This window comes from Marmota monax, unplaced genomic scaffold (assembly GCF_021218885.2).
Source record: "Marmota monax isolate L192 unplaced genomic scaffold, Marmota_monax_Labrador192_F-V1.1 WCK01_AAM20220418_F8-fsc00030, whole genome shotgun sequence".
Lineage (NCBI taxonomy): Eukaryota > Metazoa > Chordata > Mammalia > Rodentia > Sciuridae > Marmota > Marmota monax.
The window spans coordinates 10,265,589-10,287,973 of record NW_026691988.1 but is presented as its reverse complement, the minus strand read 5'-3'; the positions used below and the strand labels follow the sequence as shown (position 1 = coordinate 10,287,973).

Below are 22,385 nucleotides of genomic sequence, written 5' to 3'. Positions count from 1 at the left end.
GACTGACCCAAGGTCATTTATTTGGGGATGAAGCCTGGGAAACCACACACACGACTTTTCACTGGCCCAGCTGGAGTCTTCGCTCAGGTCCAAGTGCACTGAAGTATATAAATATCCTCCTCTCTCCTGTATTTCCGTCAGTCCATACCACTTGAATATCCCCAATTTCACGAGAGTCTATGTCTAACACAGTTAACAAGGCATTGGTTGCCCATACAACAGAGGTCTGATATTTGCTCTAATAATAACTAAAGCATTGGGACCCTTCCAACCTAGAAAGAACTAATGACCCCTAGAGTATTAATTCCCAATCAGAACACTAGCTGCCCCTGGGTATCATTTCAACTAACAAATGTAATGCTGTCTATGCTGCGTTATTTGAAAGTAAATTACAGATAGAACACCAGGGAAGGGGAAGAGTAGGGGCGGGACCCATTGGCCACCACTGTCCATTGCTGTCTACCTCGGCCACATCCCTTTATGTCACTGCCATTGTCCGTGCTCATGTATATTTCAGATCCATCATTTAATAATCATTTACAAGTGTCTAGCTGTGTACCAGCTATCCTGCCTGTATGACACTTCCAAGGAAAATTTAATAATCCAAGAGCATATTAAAAATTCACTGGCTGAAGCCACTAACAAATTTTGCAAAAACAAAACAGCTTCATAATTGTGTGATGGTGTTCATACCCCCCCATGGCTTCGTTGCAGCCTCAAGGAGGAAACAAGCATTTGAAGAGTCTGTAGATAAACCTTCAAGTATTAATTGTGTGATTTTTTAATAGGGAAAAAAAGACTCATAAAGGTTATATACACATTTTACAATGTTTTGTTTTCTTTAAGGACCAATGGTAATTACATCATTAAGCAACCAATTTACCTTAATTGTGATTTAGTGCATCGTAAAAGAATTGTGAATAAGAATTCTTGACGTTGTTTGTTGGTCCAGAGGTCAAACCAATGACTTATCAAAGCAACTCTTTCCTGAAAGAGCTGTAAGGGGGGAAAATGATATTTTACTGTACCTTTATATACATTCTTAGTTGCTAAGCAATCTTCAGATGATCCACTAACAACCTCCCAGCTAATATTTGCATAGCACTTTACAATTCACAGGGTGCTTTCATGAATGTGTAGGGGTCTCTCCTTTCGGCTTAAACTGTTTTTATCCAGGGATAAGAGGAGCCTGGGCTTGTTGGGTAGGCTGCTGGGAAGGGTGGTGGGGATGTAATTACAGAGAAGGAGGGAAAACAAAAAGGTAGTGTGAACTGGCTCTTGTTTTTAACCTAGACTACCATGACCCAGGGAAACAGATTCCATACGTTTTTGTCTTGAAAACACATATATGAAAAAAAAATGTGCAGTATCTCTAGCAATTAGAGAAAAGCAAATCAAAACTACACTGAGATTTCATCTCACTCCAATCAGAATGGCAACTACCAAAAAATATAAGCAACAATAAATGTTGGCAAGGATATGGAAAAAAAGGGTACACTCATACATTGTTGGTAGGACAGCAAATTAGTGCAACTACTCTGGAAAGCAGTTTAAAAATTCCTTTAAAATTAGGAATTAAATCATCCTTTGACCCATTTATCCCACTCCTCAGCATATATCCAAATGATTTAAAATCAGCATCCCACAGTAACACAGCCACATCAATGTTTATAGCATCACAATTCATAATAGCTAAGCTATGGAGCCAAACTTGGTGCCCTTCAACAGGTGAATGGATAAAGAAAATGTGGTACATAGACACAATGAAGTATTACTCAGCCATAAAGGATAACTTTATGACATTTATTAGTAAATGGATGAATCTGGAGGCTATGATGCTAAGTGAAATAAGCCAATCCCCCAAAATCAAAGGTTGAATATTTTTGTTGATATGTAGAAGCCAAACCACATAAATAAGGGAGCGTGAGAAGAAGAGAAGTTCAGTACATTAGACAAAGCGGAATGTAGGGAAGGGAAGGGGATAGGAATAGGAGACAGTAAAATGAATCGGATATAATTTTCATATATATATATATATATATATATATATATATATATATATATAAAAAACTTAGCAAATTCATCATTGTATATACCCAGAAGAATGGGGTCCTGATTAGAATAAGATATAAAAATGCATGTGTAATTTTATCAAAACAATTCTACTGTCATGTATAACTAAAAAGAAACAATAAAAATAACTTTCTAATTATTAAAAAAGAAAGAAAGAAAACACATATAGGCCTCACTCATTCCATTGCTAAAATAGATTCATTTAAGTAGATATGAATTATTGATCCACAGCCATGGATTTTCATAACACTCATGAAACTGACCATGAATAATTATTATAAAATGCTATTGTTAGTTGTGTCTCTAAGACAATGTTCCCAAAGACCAGTGTCCCCAAAACTGGGTTCCAGTCCAGCTTTGCTAGATAGGCATATACAAACTCACTGTCTTTATTACAGGTCAGGCTTTAACCCCAGCCAGTCTATTCTTCCCTTGTAAAAGAGGTTGAGCCCACGTGAACTCTGAGGACCCACTATGGTAGCTCCATTAATGCCTTGCAGACTGCCCTCCACCATTCGATGACTTCTTCCTGAATTACTGTTCAAGGGACGGGCATCGCCAGGCCACATAGAACCATATGGTGGGCACCAGAGAGAAGGAGTATTAAGGACACAGTGAGACATACACGCACACACCCTCACCACCACCACCCAGAGCATCTTCTTTCCTTCTCCTTCCCCATTACCGCAAACCACAGGTGTCCTGGGGATCTCTATTTTGACTCTGGAAGCACAGAATAAGATGGGAGGCAGATTGGGAGACTTGCAACAAAGCTAGAATTGCTTTTGTTTAAACTGACTCAAAAACTAAATTCTTTAGAGGATTTTCTTTAAAAGTATGACAACGTAAGACTCACTATTTGTAACTCACCATGTAACTCACCTGTCTATTTAGTGACTTGTTGCTAAAAGGTGTCCAGGCACTGAACCTTGTTTGCAAGCTCTCCATTTCCAGGGTTTTCCAGGAAGAATCCCCAACTGACATCACAGCAAACTAGGAACTACAGGTACATTTCAATAAATGTATAATTTAAGCCGACTTAGAAAAATCCAATACAGCAGGCACAGTGGTACACCCCTGTAATCTCAACTACATAGGAGGCTGAGGGAGGAGGATCGCAAGTCTGAGGCCAGCCTGGGAAACTTAGCCAGGAAACTTACCCTGTCTTGAAATAAAAAATAAAATGGGCCAAAGATATATCTCAATGTCAGAGTGCCCCTGGATTCAATCCTAATACTGGAAAACAAAATAGAAAAGAAAGAAAGAAAAATTATAATGTATAATTATACTGTACACACTTAATACATTAATGCTGTCCCTGTAGGAATTTTAGAATTAGAACATATATTTTAGAATTAGAATAATCCCTTTGTATGTATAAACTGTTTATAAAATTATAGTTCATGGAAGCATATGTATATGAATACACACACAGAGGATGAACCACATAAATATACACTGAGTCCATGGATTCCTAATCACTTCAATTATTCTGGCCTTACCTACTTGCAAACAAATCTAAACCTAAATAAAAGTTCTTTTTTACTTTGCCGGAAAATGGAAGAGTAGTGAATATGTTTCAGAAAATGCTATTAATAACTCAGACATTGGTATAATTTTTTTTTGAGGGGATAGAACCTGAGGACTAATGCTAAGCAAGTGCTCTGACACTAAGCTATATCCCCAACCCAAAGCATGGTTTGTTATCTGCTAGGAAGACTGACTTTTTCTTTCCTTGGAAAGCAAAAATTTGAAGTATTCAAACAGGACACCCTACCTACCCATCTTTTAGGGACGTAAGTCAGAGAGGATATAAAGGGGGAAATTAGGTTCATGTATTAGTCATCTATTGCTGCATAACAAATGATTCCAAAGTTTAACAGCTCAAAATGACAAGCATTTATAACCTCAAAGTCCTGAGGGTCAAGAATCTAGGTGCAGCTTAATGAGTACTATATTAGTTTGCTGGGTCTGCCAAAAAGAAAAAAAAATCCACAGAACAAGTGGTTTAAAAAACAGAAATTTATTTTCTCTCAGTTCAGGAGGCTAGATGTCCAAAATCAAAGTGCCATCAATGTTGGCTTCCTAGCTTGTGGATAGCCACTTTATCACTATGTCCCCACACAACCTTTCTTCTGTTGAAAAACCAGCCTCTACCTCAGAGCAAAGCCTGTCCAAGGAAGGGACATGACCTTTGTCCTTGGAAAGACCCACAGAGCACTCCTAGGCACATTCCCACCCTGCTAAATTGTTTATCTACAAATGAAATCTGCTGCACCAGGTGTCCCTGACTTAGGCTAGGTGGGGACCCATAGCAACCCCCTAACAGCCACCAATCAGCATGAGACAGGGAAATAGCTGGGATGCCAGATGACCCTCCCAGTAGTTTACGGTGTTGGGAAACCACATAGTTCAGCACGAACACCCCTCTTGGCTTAAACCAATCAATTCAAATGAATCCCCCTCTTGTAGTAACCAATCACCCCTATCCAACTTGTTCCTGCCAGTAAATGTGCTAATCATGTTTTAGAGCTGTTATTTGATTTTCCCGCGGTGTGTGATGATTTGCTAAGAGATGCTATGATGTATGTGGGGGTCCCTGCCTTCTCCAAAGAATGTATAAAACTGCTGCAAACCCTGGGCTCAGGGCCTCTCAGCGTCACCAGTTGCTGTGTGCGCGTGGAGGACCGAGCTAGCTCGCAATAAACACCTCTTTGCTGCTTACATCGATCTTGGGTCTCTGGTGGTCTTTTGGGGGTCCTGAATTTGAGCATAACACTGTGTGTACACAAAGGGAAAGGGGTAACTCTGTAAACTGGGCCCACTGTACTGACCAACCCCCACATGTTTTCTTTTGAAAAACAATTTACCTGCAGCCCTTCCTGGCTTCAGCCAATAGACAGACTACATTCCTCAGCAAAAGACCTGTTGTCTGCAGGAGAAATGCGGGACCCCAAGGCTCCTTCCTGCTGATAAGAACACAAGTTACCGTGAAGTGGGAGACTTTCTTTATACAGACCAGATTCCAGGACTGAAGGAGACAAGATAATTAAAAGTAAAACCCCCTAACCATTAAATCTGTAAAAAAAAAAAATTCCAATTGGAACCAGTAATCAAGGTGACCCAGAGTTGCCTTGGATCTTGAGATTTTATAGTAAAATCTCCCCTTCATGAGGTAATACCATATGCACTGGAGACTTGAAAGTCTGATGCAATCCTACTATCAGTCAAAAGTCAAGAGGAAGACCTGGGCAGACTCTTTGGAAACTTCCTTGGGAACCCCCAAAAAATAGGAGAGTAGGAGAGGTGAGCCATCACTCTCCTCTCTGATAGGACCTACTCTCTCCTTTGAGAGCTTCCCCCTTTCCCCTTTCCTGTCCCTTCTAATAAACTCATGCCTGCCATTATGTGCATCTTGCCCAAATTCCTTCTAATATGGTCTCAAGAACCAGTGACAGAGGACATCCATGGTTGCTACAGCTCCACAGAGGTTCTCGTTCTGCAAAAGTATCAGGACCTATTTATTATAACGCTAGTGTAAACTGGGTACAGTGGCAGGAGGAGCACAGGTTCAAGGTCAGTCTCAGAAACTCAGTGAGGCCCTGACAATTTAGCAAGATCCTGTCTCAAAAAACAAATAAATAAAATAAAATAAAAATAAAAGGACAGGGGATGCATCCAAGTTTGGACAGGGGTGTCCAAGCACCCGTGAGTTCAATCTCCCAACCCTTGCAAATAAAGCAAAAATAAATAAACAAATAAAACTAGTGTAACTAAAAACATGAAACACTGGCACAAGAATAGACAAGTAAACCAATGGAAGAGATAATTGAGTCCAGAAACAGGCCATATATGTATGGACACTTGATTTATGACCAAGGTGGCACTCAGAGTAGTGGAAAAGATGAGTCAGTGAAACATGGAGTAGAACAACTGCCCAGAGCAGCCCTGCTGGCCTCAGAATCATCAGAAATGATCACTAATGCTTTACAATACTACATTTTGGGGTACTTTGTTAATCAGAAACAACAACAACAACAAATTAGGGGTAAATTATTACCATAATTGAAACACATGGTACTGCCATTGGAACTGAAAGGGCGTGAGGAGACTGCTTAGTGGAGTTGAGGAGAGCAGTCAAATTGCTAGGAAAGGATAAGCCACAAGAAGTCTTGCATTTTGTAGCAGTTTAGTAACACAATTGCCTGTGTTATTGTGGATGATAGAAAGGGTACCAATGAATATGTAGGGCTGACTAGAGAGATTCCAAGCTGATTAAACGAAGTGCTGATGGAATTATTGAGCTCCATATGGTAAAGTCTAGTAGGAGAGAGATGAACCAACCTGAAAGATCTGTTTAGTGTGGGGCAAATGTTAGTGGAAATAGACTATCTAGCACGGTCTCCATCAGACAAAAGTATCTCAGAGTAATAAATGGCCTTATGTGGGGAGCCATTTGTGAAAAACACATGAGGATCTTCTCTTGGCTAGAAGCCAGGAAGATTTTAGGTTTAACCTTGGGAACTATGGTGGCTCTCATATGCAATAGATTGCCCAAGGCATATGACCTTTATCTTTGCTCTGCTAGGAAGATCTCTGTGATGGTGGCTCCAGAGATGGGCAAAACCGGTTGGGAACTGGACAGCCCACCTTTAACATTTTTTGGAAAAGAACATTCTATGAAAGACCTCCAATATCCCCCGATATATATAAATCAGGCGCAGGCTCCATTTTGCCATAGAATAAAAGCTCGATCCGTGCGTGTATCAGCTTGTCTGTCCCACCCCTGCTTTTGAAAATATTTTCTGTGTCCTGTGGTTCTTTCCCATTCTATTTTTCCTAGCTTTTATTTCTCAGTCAGCCCATTCCACCAAGGGGAACCCCAGCCCCTTGGGGCAAAGATCAAATGAAGGGTGTGGTTGTAAGACTCCTTATTAAAAAAATTTCAGCTGATTCCTCATAAACTCTCATTTAGGGGTGAAAAACATTTCCTAAAAATCTTAGCATTTTTGTTCCACATACCCAGTTTCACAGCCCAAGTCAGAGAAGAACCTATCTCATAAGGAGTTTTGGATTTAGCTTGTGTTGAAGGAAAATAATTACAATTAGATACATACAAAACCCATAAAATTGTCAAGAGGGTAGTTCTGCTGAAAGTATGATCAGCTTATAATAAAGCTACCAACATTGTTTGAAATAAAAATCTCCAAGGCACCATAGTAATCTGTGTGTCTCTGGAGAGAGATAACTTGTTTTTTTAAGTTCACAGGTCTCCAGATCAGGAGGAATTGTGGACAAGAAGAGTTATTTACAGTTGGATCTGATGCAGATCACAAGAGACTGGAACTTCAAGCCTAATTCTATAATTGGATGAGACTTTGAATGTCTCAGGGTGGAGTAAATGTATTCTGTACACTAAAGGCATGTGAAGGCAAAAGGTAATTTGTTTCCTTATGTAGGGCCAGGAAAAACTGCACCCATTCCTGTACCTCCATATCAGTTATCCCATCAGGAGGTGGAGTCTGTTCCTCTCCCTCCCCTTAAATCAGCCCTCGTAATGATTTATTGTAACCAATAACATGTCATGAAAGTGATCATGTATAACTTCCAGGTACAGCCTTAAGAAGACTTGCAGCTTCTATTTTTGTACAGTTGCAAGGTGAATAAATCCTGGCTTGGATTCTGAATGATGAGAGATCACACTGGGAGAGAGAGGCTAAACTACTCCCCAGCTGTTTCAGCTATCCCCAAGTGCTAGATGCATGAGTGCAGTCATCTTGGATATTTCAGTTCCAACCAAGCTCCTAAGTGAATGCACCACATGAATCACCCCAGCCAACAACACAGGAAGTGAAAGAACTGCTCAGCTGAGGGCAGCCAACCCATAGAATTGTGGGAAATAAATGATTTCTGTTTCATGCTGCTAAAATTTGGAATGATTGTTTTCAAGTATAGACTGATCAAACCATGCGTTGGTGAACATGCAGAGCTTTCAGCTGGTAAAAATGAAAATTGGTATTAAGTACTTTGGAAAATTGTTTGGTATTATTTCATAAAGTTGAACACATGCATTTACTTACCCCAACAGAAAAAAGGTACACATTTGGATTAAAATATATCAACAAGAATATTTATAGCTAAACTGGATAGCCCCAAAATAGAAACAATCCAAGCATCAGTCAACGGTTGAATGGATAAATATATTGTAATTAAATCATGTAACAGAACTCTGTTCATCAAAAAAAAAAATGAAGGACCTGGATAAATCATGCATATATCACATTAAACAAAAGAAGCTAGGAGCAAAATAATTCATTTTATATGGATCCATCCATACAAACTTCTAGCATTACGATGTTAAAAGTTAAGATAGAGATTAGCTTTGGGTGGAAAGAGGGTAATGTTTAGGAGAGGGCATAAGAGGTGACTCTGGGTGCTGCTACTGATCTACAGATGGGAACCCAGGTCCACTCACTTTATAATTCATTGAGCTCTACACTCATGATTGGCATATATTTCTAAATCCTCTATTTTGATCAATAAGTGTATAAAATGATTCAGTTTAAAACTTCAAGAAATATAAATTTTATAAAGAAAATTGTTAAACTTTATTAAAAAATCTTTTTTTTTTCCTTTTGATACTGGGGATTGAACTTAAGTGTGCTCTACCCATGAGCTACATCCCCAACACTTTTTTGGTGGGGAGGGGACTAGGCATTGAATTCAAGGGAACTTTACCACTGAGCTACAACCTCATTCTTTAATAATTTTATTTTGAGATAGGTTCTTGTTAAATTGCAGAGGCTGGTTCCAGCTTGCAATCCTCTTGCCTCAGCCTCCCAAGTAGCTGTGATTATACATGTATGCCACTGCACCCTGTTTTGAACAACATATTTGGAGTAAATGGAGAAATATGGCTTGTTCCTAGAGGACTCATTAGAGTGAAGAAATTAATTCTCTCAAATTGATCCACCAACTCAATGCAATCTTGGTAAAAACAGCCCTAAAATATATTACTGTGGAGTGTGCGTGTGGTGTGTGCACACACACATGCACATGTATATGCATATGTGATTTCAAAAAACTGATTCTAAAATATTTATGGAAGTTTAAGGGCCCCAAAATACACAATAGCTAAGCTATGGAACCAACCCTAGGTGCCCTTCAACAAACGAATGGATAAAGAAAATGTTGCATATATACACAGTAGAATAAAAAGAATTTATAACTTTTGTTAATAAATGGATGGATCTGGAGACTATCATGCTAAGTGAAATAAGCCAATCCCCAACAAGCAAGGCTGAATGTTTTATGACATGTGGATGCTAACACACAATAGTATGGGGGCAGGGTAGAAATTCACTGGATTAGGCAAAGGGGAATGAAGGGAAGGGAGGGGTTGGGAATAGTAAAGATAGAAGAGTGAATCAGACATAATTTTCCTATGTTCATACATAAATACATGACCAGTGAAACTCCACATCATGTACAACCACGAGAATGGGATCCTAATAAGAAAAAGTTATACTCCGTGAATGTATAATGTGTCAAAATACACTCTAGTGTCATGTATATCTAATAAGGAGCCCCAAATTGTCAAGACAATATGAAGGACAAGGGAGGAAGAAGTGTTTGCCGATATCGAAACTTACTTTGAAGTCATAGTAATAAGATGATGTGGCATTAGTTTGGGGGTGACACCTATAGCAGTGAAGTAGAAGTGTCAAAACAACATGGGTTACACTTACTGGTTGACAAATCAAGAGGTAGAGTTTTCCATTTAGGGGAAACAGATTTTCTGTCTAAAAAGGAAGAAAGAAATTTGACCCTTTCTCACACTTACACTGACAAGCATCAACTATCTAAAGGCTTTTCATATATACATAATCAATTACACATAGTTTGTGAATCGCCAGAAGACAAAATTATGAACAAAGGATGATGTCAGAGAAGATGATTTTGGCTCAGTCTAAGTGGAAGAAAAATCAGGTCAGTGGCTCTAGGAGATTATGTCCTGTGCCCATTACCTGGGATGGTAAAGCTCAAGTTGTCCTACCACTTGTCAGTGATATTCTAGCTAGGATTCAAGCAATTTAAATGTTTCTAGCCACCCTCTGTTACTACCAGTTCCAAGGAGAGAGAGAGAATGCAATGTGCCTGGCATAGCTGAAGAAATTTATTGGAGTCAGGAGAATTTCAGCATAAGACTAACATTTGCAGCACCTCCACTCAATGAGAGAGAAGCACATTTAAAAGTGAACATATTTCCAAAGCTATGCATCATATTAGGAACAATTTTGGAAATGTTATTGGAAGACAGCATGATATAGTGAGTAACTGATTTGAATCCTTGATCCAACTTTTCAAAATTGAAGCTTTATAATAATTCAGTATCTGAGCCTCAGTTTCCTTATGTGTGAAACAAGGTGGTGATGTGTCTTGGCTAATACATTATAATAATGTATTATTCACAACCTAGATGCCCTTCAGTAGACATATGGATAAAAAAAATGTGGCATATATACACAATGGAATATTACTCAGTAATAAAAGAGAATAAAATCATGGCATTTGCAGGTGAATGGATGGAATTAGAGAAGATGATGCTAAGTGAAGTTAGCCAATCCCAAAAAAACAAATGCCAAATGTTTTTCTTTGATATAAGGAGACTGATTCATAGTGGGGTAGAGAGGGGGAACATGGGAGGAATAGATGAACTCTAGATAGGGCAGAAGGGTGGGAGGGGAAGAGAGGAGGCATGGGGTTAGAAATGATGGTGAAATGTGATGGCCATCATTATCCAAAGTACATGTATGAAGACACAAATTGATGTGAATATACTTTATATACAACCAGAAGTATGAAAAATTGTGCTGAATATGTGTAATATAAATTGTAATGCATTCCACTGTCATATATAAAAATCAATTTAAAAAATAATGTGTTAAATGTATGATATGTCAAGATCATTGTAATGTTTTGAGCAACTGATAAAAAATTTTTTTAAAAATGTGTTGTTCAAATAAAAACTTCATGGTGAGGTGAGAAATTAAAAGAAATTAAAAACCATCTCGCTTCTAGGGATACCAGGATACCAGCTATGGCCCCCTTCTCTCTCCTGGGAGAAATGCAGAAGTCTGTGTTACCCCTTGTAAAATAAACCCTGCTTTATATACTTGCCTTGGCTTCTTCTGAATCAGCATTAAATCAAAACAAATCCTGAGTTTCATAAAATACCTATTTGTTATGTGAAACTACCCCCCACCCAGAGCTATCAGAAGGGATTTTTACTTAGCAAATTCTTGAAATTGTTATTATCCTCTGTGTTAAGGGGTTAGTAAGTTCCATAATGAGCTGAAACTTAGTAGAACCCTGTCTCAAAAATCAAAAATAAAAATGACTGTGGATGTTGCTCAATGGTGGAGTGGCCCTGGGTTCAATCCCTAGTACCACAAATATAAATAAAATAACAATTTTGCTGACTACCTATTTCAATCCAAAGGGAAGGGGTATGTTGGTAATCGCTACTTCATTAGTGGATTTTTTTTTCTTATTCTAGCATTTTACATTTCTCCAAAAAGTAGTTCCATAGATATTAATAGGTGTTTCCCCAGAAAACAGAATCTGTGACTGAATATGATTGGGAAATGATTGAACAAAATTAAGCATGTTTCTTTTATGTGGGATGTTTTGGAAGCATTGACATACTGAGGTTCACAGGGAATTTACAAGAGGAGATAATGTGTAACATTTTCCCTCTTTTATTGTTATATGGATCCCATAATAGTGTGTATTGATTATTTAATATGATTATCATAGTGTTTATCTAGTGCTGTCAAATTATCCCTCAAATCACTGGTTTAAAATAATAAACATTGATTATCTCAGAGTTCCTGTGAATCAAGAGGATAGGCACAGCTTAATGGGGCCTTCCAGCTCAGGATCTCTCATAGTCTAGGAGTCAGCAGGGGCTATAGTTATCCCAAAGATGGCCTGGGGAAGGATTCCCTTCTAAACACATTTAAGTGATTGTTGGCAGGATCTAGGTCTTCCCAATCTGCTGGAACAAGGCCTCAGTTCCTTGCTGACTATTGGCCACAACATCCTCTATTATGTTGGCATCTCCATAGCTTAGTTCACAAAAATGGCAGCTTACTTCTGTTCAAATGATCAAGCAACAGAGCAAGAAAGGACAGGCAAGATGGGAGCTGGAGTCTTTGGGTAATATAATTTCAGAAGTGATGCACCATCACCATCATTTTAATTAGTCAGAACAGAGGGCAGCTAACATGTTTAACAGACATATGTGGCCCACTACCTAATTTTTAAATCAAGTATTATTGGAACAGCCAATCCCATTTACTTATATGGTTGTTTTTATACTACAACAACAGAACAGAGTAATGGGGAGAAAGACCATATGACCCACAGAGCCAAAAATTTATTTATTATCTGGAACTTTACCCAAAATGCCAATGCTTGCATTAGAAGCAAGTCCAGCACATATTTAGGGGGAGAAAATTCACAAGGGCATTAATACAAGGAAGTCTGAGGTCATTGAGAGCTATTTTAGAAGCTGCCTGCCACATAGTGTCTGCAATAGAGTAGGTGCCTCACATATTTGCTGAATGAGTAAGTGAATAAATGTTCATGGTTTGAATGGGTCTCTTTTAAAAGTCAGGTGTTGAAACTGAAGCCAGAATTAGATGGACAGTCAGTATAGATGGGTAAATTGGGTAAATCGAGTCAGGTCAGATTGAATCAGGCCAATTTTGAATGGGTCCTGGGAAGTTGGAGACTGTCCCCTGAGGGATTAAAATGTTAATTCCTTCAGAGCCTTTCCTCCACCCATATCAAGAACCTACCTCTGTCCCAACCTATTGCTAAGGTAACCTGTTCCAGGAATTGCCCCTTCCTACAGGGAGCTATAAAATTGTTAATTAATGTGTCCTTGGCTGCTCCATCCTGCCCTTCCCCCTTCAGTCCTCCTGTTTCCCACCTTTTGGCCATCCCACCAAGCATTCCTGGGCCTAGTCACATATGCAGGAAGGAGAAAGGAAGGGGAAGAGGGCAGGAGAAAAGAGGAAGCCTAGGACATATAAAAAGGGCAGACCATCTCGCTTCTAGGGATACCAGGATACCAGCTATGGCCCCCTTCTCTCTCCTGGGAGAAATGCAGAAGTCTATGTTACCCCTTGTAAAATAAACCCTGCTTTATAGCTTGCCTTGGCTTGCTTCTCTAATGTTCAAACTTCAACATGTGGGGAAGCAGACCTCTTCATTGATAACAGGTGGTATCAAAACTTAATAGCCAAGGAAATGATAAGAAGAGGTGAGACTTTAAGAGGAGAGCTGTTTTAGTCAGCTTTTTTGGAATTATGATCAAAAGACCTGAAAAGAATAATTTTAGAGGAGGAAAAGTTTATTTGGTGCTCACAATTTAGAGGTCTCAGTCTACAGACAGCCAACTCCATTGCTCTGGGCCCAAGGTGAGGCAGAACATCATGGTGGAGGAAAATAGTTAAGACATGGCAATCAGGAAGCAGAGAGAGCTCTGCTCACCAGTGACAAAATATTAACCCCAAATGCATGCCCCTAGCAAGTCACCTCCTCCAGTCACTGCTCACCTGCCTCAGTTATCCCCAGATAATCCACATCAGTGGATTAGTGCATTGATTAGTTTAAAGCTCTTATAACCCAATTATTTCACCTCTAAACTTCCTTGCATTGTCTTACACATGAGCTTTTGGGGACACCTCATGTCTAAACCATAACATTCTGCCCCCTGACCCTCCTCCCCAAACTCATGGCCATTTCACAAGGCAAAATATATTTAGTCCATTCTCAAGAGTCCCCACTGTTTTAACAGTTCCAGCGTTACCCAAAGTCCAGGTCCAAAGTCTCCTGAAACTCAAGGTGAACTTTCAGTATGAACCCCTGTAAAAACCAAAAGCAAGTTACATGTGTCCAATATATAATGGCATGGAGTAAACATTCTCATTCCACAAGGGAGAAACAGGGGCACAGAAAGAAGGTATGGGACCAAAGCAAGACCACACTCAGCTGGGCAAACAAGTCCTAAAGCCCCATGACTAGTATCTGGGGCACAATGGCATTGCTGTGTTCTCTCCAAAGGGCTTGTGTAGCTCTTCCCCTACGTCCTGGTTACAGTCCATGTGACCTCTCTTTTAGCTTGTTTCTGCTAAATTCCTACAGCTTTTCTCAGCAGACATCCCACATTATTGGCATCCTTTAATCTTAAGGGTCTCCAATGCGCTGTAGCTTCCTTTTCACTTTTTCACCCATCAACCTCTAGGGGGCAGCCCACAGGGACTCCAGCCCCGCTACATTTTGCCTGGCCTCCCAGGCCTTCCTTTGACATCTCAGTGGAAGCCTCCATGACCCCCTAACTCCAGCATCCTACATTTCAGCGGAACTAGCACCATGTGGTTGACTACATAGTTTGCCACTATCTTGAATAGTAGTCAAGCCTTTAGGGACCACGGCTGCAGCAGCCTCTGAGTGCCTGGGTGGCGAACGTGGTGAAACAACTTCCCAGCCCCCTTTCCCTTGCCCCTGTGCACTCAGGTGCTCCCATGGTCTCTTCTCAAAGAAATTTTACTTTTACACCCTTGAGCCTGAGATGTGTGTGGTCTTGCCAGTTCATGAGATGTCCTAAGCCATCTTTCTACTGTCTCTGGGTAAAGTATTTAGCATTACTTTAGTACTATAATTCCTTTAATAACCACACCTTCCTTAGCCTCAACTTTACTTGCACTTTTCTGGCCAAACTGTAAGTTTTTCAAATCTTTCTTGTTGCTTTCTGCTCCTGATTATCACAGTAAACTTGGCTAAAAGCCACCAGCAATATCCATGCCACCCCTGAATGTGTGCTGCCTTGAAATTTCCTCCTCCAGATTACTGAGTCCATCACCCTTAAATTTATTTTCACAGAAAATTTCAGGACATGGGCCACAATATAACATGAATGGCCACTGGTCCAATTTCCAATGCATTTCCTACTTTTCTGAAACTTCATGAGCACAGTCTTTACTGCTCATAGTCCTATCAGGATTCTGGTCATTTGAGTTCCCACTAGAATCACCCATTAAGCTCTGCTTACATTGTTCTAAAGCTTTTCCAGTTACCTCTCTAAACTATCCAAAATGCATCCCCCAACAAACCAGCTACAAAGGCTTCTGAACCATATGGTCAGGTTAGTTGCAGCAATGACCCACTCCTGGTATCACTTTCTGTTTTGGTCAGCTTTTTCATTGCTGTGACCAAAAGACTTGACAAGAACAATTTTAGAGGAGGAAAAGTTTATTTGGTGGTCACAGTTTCAGAGATGTCAGTCCATAGACAGCCAGCTCCATTGCTCTGGGCTCTAGGTGAGAACATCGTGGCAGCAATGCATGGTAGAGGAAAGCAGCTCAGGATATGGCAATTAGGAAGCAAAGAGAGCTCTGCTCACCAAGAACAAAATATAAACCCCCACAAGCATGATCCTAGTGACCCACTTCCCTACCTGCCTACACTTATCCCCAGTTAATCCATATCAGTGGATTAATGTACTGATTAGGTTAAAGTTCTCATAACACAAATATTTCACCTCTAACCTTTCTTGTACTGTCTTAAACATCAGCTTTGGGGGGACGCCTCATATCTCAACTAAAATGAGTAGTTCACAAGGGCTCCCCTCCATTTGTGAATGGGATTAAAGCCCTTATGAAAGAGGCTTCACATAGCATTCAATTTGCTTGCCCATCTGTATCTCATCATGTGAAAACAGAAGATTCCTCCCCTCCAGAGAATGCAGCAAGTGCCAACTCAGATGGCAGACACTTTGATCTTGAACTTCCCAACCCCCAAAACTGATAAAAAGAAATTTCTGTTCTTTATAACTTACTCAGCCTCAGTTATTTTGTTGTAGCAGAAAAAAAGGACTAAAATGTGCATCTATCAATTTTCCAAATTCAAGAACTAAAAATCATGTGACTAATAAGAAAACATTCCTTCACTGATTATTAGGATTTGACAACTGTGAAAATTTACCAACTTGTGTGAACCTATGAATAATTTCCATTATTATGCTAAATTAGCTATATGGTAAAATGTGCTAAGAATTGAATTAGAATATAGATCCGACAGGTTATTCTTTCATGGCATCTGCAAAGTAGAAAAAGGGGAAGTACTTTAAGGTGTTCATTTGAGATGAGAATTTATTCTGGAGCATAGTTCACAACATTATTGAGAATTATGTTTACAACATGGCAGTCACGAATAAGTTGCCAATACCTCTCTCTCTCTCTCTCTCTCTCTTTTGCGGGGGGGGGGGGTATTAGGGATTGAATCCAAGGGTGTTTAGCCAGTGAGCTGAGCCACATCCTCAGCCCCGCCCCTTCTCTAGATTGCTTACAGCCTTGTGAAGTTTCTGAGCCTGGCTTCATACCCGAGATCCTCCTGCCTCAGCCTCCTAAACCTCTGGGATTACAGGTATGCTCCACCATGTCCTACTGCCAATACCTTCTAATACCAAGAGAGACTCAAAACCTAAGTGTACATACAAAATCATATTCTCATTCACTTTTCATCTTTTTTATGTGTCCTTTTTCCAAAAGCCAAAATACTCTACCATGAAGTTTTTTCCGTTATCACTTAAGAATGATCTTTTTCCTATGCAAAGCGGTACCTCACTACTGGAAATGGTCCTGGGTGCCATCTCACTGTCTCACTTAGCAGCTGTTTCCAGCTTTGAACTGTAACTCTGTTATCTCTATCTGTTAAAAAAAAAAAAGAGCCCTAAATGTTCCTAAAGTTTGTTGCAAGAAGGGAATAAAATAGGAAACGCCAATCTGTAGCTGTTCTCATTTGTAATGGGATCCAATAAACATAGTAATAAAATAAACTGAGTAATAAAATAAAAATGGGGAAGAGAGTATAATAAACACTGAATTTCGCATCTTAATTCTTGCCAGAGAGGCTAGTCCGACTGGCACTGTTAGTAAGCCTCTTCCCTATACACTTAGCTCTTTGAATCCTCACACCCACCCTGGAATTTACAGAAGAGTAAAACCATCCAGGGTCTCATAGGTAGTAATTGACTACCAAATTTTAAAATTATACTGGATTTTCCCTGGAGTGTTACTATAATTTGAATTGGATATGGATTTATTTGTAAATACAATTTCTATTTTGTGGCTGACTATCCTTAAGAACTGGTATATTGATGAGAAACTTGGCAGTTGATGTTAGCACTTCAGGGTGGTGGAGAGGCCTGTTGTGTGACAACCTGGAATATTATGAAATAATGAGAAATAAATATATATATGGTCCTTGTTCTGGATTCCCAACACAGAGCTCCTAAAACTCTTATGGGTAGGGTGTTGGGAGAATCTTTTGTCCTAATATTTGGATTGTGCTATGTTCCTGACAAAGAGTTCCTAAATCTCTTGTGATTTCCTGGGTGATAGGAGCATCTTTTGTTCTAATAAATTGATTATTGGTGGGCTTCTGAACAGCCCTCAAGATATGGCTCATTGTCAGAACAACCAACCATGTGATTAGAGGGTTGAACTTTTAATTCCACCCCCTGATACCCAGGAAAGGAAGAGGGGATGAAGTTTGCATCAGTCATCCATTGCCAATGATGTAATCTATCAGGCCTACATAATAAATCTTCCATAAAAAAACAGAGGGGGACTTTGGATTGCTGAACACATGGAAGAGTCTGGAGGGTGGCATGTTTTCCCACACACCTTTCTCTATGCATCTCTTTCATCTGGCTATTCATCAGTGTCCTTGGTAATATCCTTTAAACAAGTCAATGTACATAAGATATTTCCCAGACTGCTGTGAGCTGCTTCTAGCAAATTAATCAAACCTGAGAAGGAGGTCACAGGAACCTGATATAGCCGGGTCAGTTAGAAGCCCAGGTTTCAACCTGGCACCTGTGATTGGCATCTGCTATAGTTTGAGTCTTGATGTGTCAAAAGCCCACAAAGCCCCTCTGTCAAAGGCTTGGTACCCAGAGCCATTCTACTGGTGGTGCTTAAAGATGGTGGAACTTTCTGGGACAGGGCCTAGTGGGAGGTCTTTAGGTCACTGGGAACACTCCCTCAAAGAGGATTGTGGGACCCCAACCCCCTCCTCTTCCTCTTTCTCTTTTTTGCTGCCCTGCCATGAGGTGAGCAGTTTTACTCCACCTTGTACTCCCGTCAGGATGTGTTACCTTGCAAAAGGCCCAACTGTTCATGGACTAGAGCCTCCAAAATTGTGGCCCCAAAATAAACTATTTCCCTTTATAGTTTGATTTGTATCTGTTATAGTGATGGAAAGCTGACCATGTCTTATGGGGCTGGGTCTTCAACCTGTGGGATCTGATGATAGCTCCAAACAGACAGTGTTGGAATTGAGCACAAAACACTGGACTTTGGGGGCCATTGGAGAACCTGATATTGGTGGGGAGAAATCATTCATTGTGTTGAACAGAGACGATGTGTTGCATTGAGCAAATGTATGGGAGTAGAGAACAACCCCCCCCCCAAAAAAAAAAAAAAAAAAAGATTGCTTTTTTCTCTCAGAACAACCAAAGCCAGAGTAAAGGATGAGATGGCTGGGCAATAAGTCCATGCAAAGAGCTAAACCACCACTGGGAAAAACCCTGTTGTCAGGAACTGTGTTTTCATGTGTGATTAGTTACACAGCTGGAGAAATGCAAATTAGGATGGTCTTGCTCCATTATGGTAGACAAAGTGGCTTAGAGAATTAATAACAAAACTGTGTTCCTTGGTTCAGAGTTACTTACATTTACCTACTTCTGCAATTCCCACATGCAAGTTGTGCAATGATTCATTTATTACCGAAAATTTAATTCCTTAAAAATATGCCTTCTTCCTGGCATGGTGGCACAAGCCTGTAATCCCAGTGGCTCAGGAGGCTGAGGCTGGAGGATGGGGAATTCAAAGCCTGCCTCAGCAAAAAGCGAGGTATTAAACAACTTAGTGAGACCCTGTCTCTAAATAAAATACAAAATAGGGCTGGGGATGTGGCTCAGTGGTTGTGTGCCCCTGAGTTCAATCCCCTGTACCAAAAAAAAGTAGTACTAGAAAGGTGAATGTAATCAGTGAAAAACAAAAGTGAAAGTCAGCTCCAGTTAAGTTAGATATCCTACGTTCAGAGCATGTAAAAACATGGCCTATTTTGAACATAAATCAGTATGTTTTTACTAATTACACAAGTAAATAGTAAACAGTGGAAGTGATGGTATGTTTAGAGAAAATCTGGACATCAATAGCATTAATGGTGATAGGAAATGCCATATTTGTGCTGGTATTCTTGAATGCTGGATGGGCTCATTGATTTGTAAGTTTAAAGCTATAAAATGAAAACTGTAACAAACAAGAAGTAACTGCATGATTTAAACTCATTCAGGAAAAGTAATATTCTTGCTCTAGAACTTTCAAGACTCTGACTTCTACTTTGTCAATGAAATTATTGTTTTTAAAACATTTTTGAAGTTCCCAGGAGCACAAAAGTTCCTGCAGAAAAGACTTGAATGCAATTAAACCACCTGAATGAATTGAATGGGCTTCACAACGCAGAAATTCATTGCACTGAACTTCACTACAGATGTCAGGATGTTCTGTTCTGATAACTGTGGTAACATCTATTAATGAGCACTTTAGTATTTTTTAAAAGATATATTTAGCAGTACCCTGCTTAATTTGTCCTATTCATCAAGCTTTATCATATCAACACTTAGAGTTGTTGTAACCACAAACTGTATTCGCTGTAGATTCTGTGCATTTCCCCATCACTGTGCCTCCACCGGCTTCTCCACATTTTGGGACCCCAAAGTAGGAAAAAAGGGTGAGAATAGGCCCCAGGAGGAAGGGAGCTGGAGTGCCATTTTGGAGTCCTATGAAAATCAGTGTTTTCCAAAGTGCTCAAGAACTTTTTACTTCATTTCCGCGAGTGCCCTGGAGGAGGTTAGCCTTTGCTCGCCAGCGCCCAACTCAAATCTGACCTGCGAAGTGTGTGCAAAGCCGTCCTGGGAGGGCGCAGCGCTCCGCCACCGCCCTGCCACCGCCCTGCGCAGGGTCTTTCCCGCGCTGCAAGGGGAAACTAAGGCGTCCCCAACTTAGTGCCCTGAGAGGCCCGGAGCAAAGAGTGCGGCCAAGAGGCCCAGGGCTTTACCTCGGGGAAGTGGCAGAGAGGCCCAGCACGGTGGCGGCTGTCTCCTCTTGAGACCGTGCAGTGAACAGCGAGAGCCAGCTCTGCAGCCCGCAGCCCCAGGAGACTGGTGGGACAGCCCCATCTCCAAGGGGACAACAACACGGACCCGCCACCCCGCCCCTCCGGGGCCTGCGGCCCCGCCCAGCACTGTGTTCGGTCGCCAGCCTTGGACTGGAGGACCCTGAAGCCGCGCTCCGCGACAGTCCTGCCAGGCTTGAGTCCCCAGGCTCCTTCTCCAGCCTCGAAGGTGCCTGCGGTGGGAAAACTTTTCGGTGGGATCCCGCGGTCACTGCACGTCCCTGAAGGGACTTGATTACTGAACCAGCGCTTGCCTGGTCTCACATGAGCTATCAATTTTAAGGCCTGGTGGTCCTCAGAAAATTTTAATTCTTATTGCCAGTTTTAGTTGTACAGAAGTAAAAAAAAAAAAAAAAAAAATTGTAAGACAAATACCACCACCGCACACGCAAATAAAAACAAACAAAAAAAGCCCAACTCCCACAATAATTATCTTAGTTTCCAATGGTTCTGGTCAAAATAGCTTTAAGTATTAACTGTGAAACCTTAAATTTTTTTTTCTTTTGTAATAATTATTTACCTCTGTGAAAAGATGTTCATGATACATTAAGTACAGAAAACTGGTTAGAAAACTATCTGAATACTACAGGCCTCCCTGAGACTTTCTGTTTTTAAAGGGATATTAAAAAGACCAATTATAACTGGGTGTGCTGCCACACACCTCTAATACCAGTTACTGGGGAGGCTGATATAATAGGAACATATGTTCAAGGTCAGCCTGAGGAACTGGTGTAGTTAGGTGTCTCAAAAAAGCTAGGTGGAGGTCTAAGGGTATAGCTCTGTGGTAGAACAATTGCCTAGCATGCTTGGGGCCCTGGCTTCAAACCTGAGTACCCTGCTGAAAAAAAAAAAAAAAATTAAAAGTGAATCAAAATTCTTTGAATTTAGACTGTCAAAAATTACTAAAATCAGTTGGGCAATGGTATACTCCCAGTGAATTGGGAGACTCACAGTTTTGAGGCCAGCCTCAGCAACCTAGCAAGATCTTGTCTCAAAATAAAAACTAAAAATGAGCATCTTTTACAATATAGAGGTAACTGAGCTATGAATAAACAAAATGTGGTATATATACATAATAGAATACCTCAGCCATCAAAAGAAATTTACCAACCTGGATGAACCTTAAAACCTTGAAAGCATGCTACGTGAAAGCAGCCAGCAACAAGAGACTACATACTGTATGATTCCTTTTATATAAAATGTTTAGAAAGGAAAATGTAGAGACTGAGAGTAAATTAATGGTTGCCATGATCTTAAGTGTTTAGGGGTTGACAAGTGACTGCTAATAGGATTATATTTGAGGTGATGAAATGTTCTAGAATTAGGTCTTGGGGCTAGGGATGTATCAGTGGTAGAGTGTTTGCTAACATATGCCAGTTTAACCTCCAACATAGCAAGGAAAAAAAAGAGAATTAGATGATGGTAATGGGTACATAACTCTATGCACCCACTGAATTATTTATATATATATAAAAATAATTATATAAGTAAGATATATAATAAAATTCATAGAATATGTATACAATTCAGTGGTTTTAGTAGATGTGTAGAATTGTATATTTATCATATATATATATATGAATTTAAATATATATATATTTGGTTTGTGTGTATGTGTGTGTGTGTGCGCATTTGCACATGGTACTAAACACATGGAATTGAACTCAGGGGCACTCTATCAGTGAGCTACATCCCTAGCCCTTTTTATTTTTTATTCTGAGACAAGGTCTTGCTAAGTTGCTAAGGTTGGCCTCAAATGTGGGATCCTTCTGCTCAGCCTCCTGTTGCTGGGATAACAGGCATATGCCACTGCTCCCAGCTGAGCTGCATATTGCTGGGATAACAGGCATATGCCACTGCTGAGCTGCATACTTTTTTAAAAGGGTAAGTTTTATGACATATGAATTATTCCAATAAAGTTGCTATTAAAAGATAGTGAGCTGGATGCAGTGGTGTAAATGTACAATCCCAGCAGCTTGGGAGGCTGATGCAAGAGG

The 22,385-nt window shown here is 40.2% G+C and overlaps 1 protein-coding gene across 4 annotated transcripts in view; it reads right to left on the bottom strand.

Annotated features, from left to right (window-relative positions):
* Positions 1-20,391, bottom strand: part of Ect2l (epithelial cell transforming 2 like) — a 94,761-nt gene extending 74,370 nt beyond the window's left edge. For 3 of the 4 annotated variants that reach the window (XM_046450357.2, XM_046450370.2, XM_046450380.2), the window contains exons 1-5: positions 20,272-20,391; positions 4,944-5,039; positions 3,234-3,309; positions 2,956-3,073; positions 884-996 (exon numbers count right to left, since the gene is read on the bottom strand). In XM_046450357.2, the coding sequence (XP_046306313.1) occupies positions 884-996; positions 2,956-3,057 (215 nt within the window). In that variant the 5' untranslated portion in view covers positions 3,058-3,073; positions 3,234-3,309; positions 4,944-5,039; positions 20,272-20,391. Of the gene's footprint in view, positions 1-883; positions 997-2,955; positions 3,074-3,233; positions 3,310-4,943; positions 5,043-20,271 lie in introns of all 4 variants that reach the window. The other variant, XM_046450365.2, reaches the window with a different exon arrangement.
* Between the last annotated feature and the right edge of the window lie 1,994 nt (positions 20,392-22,385).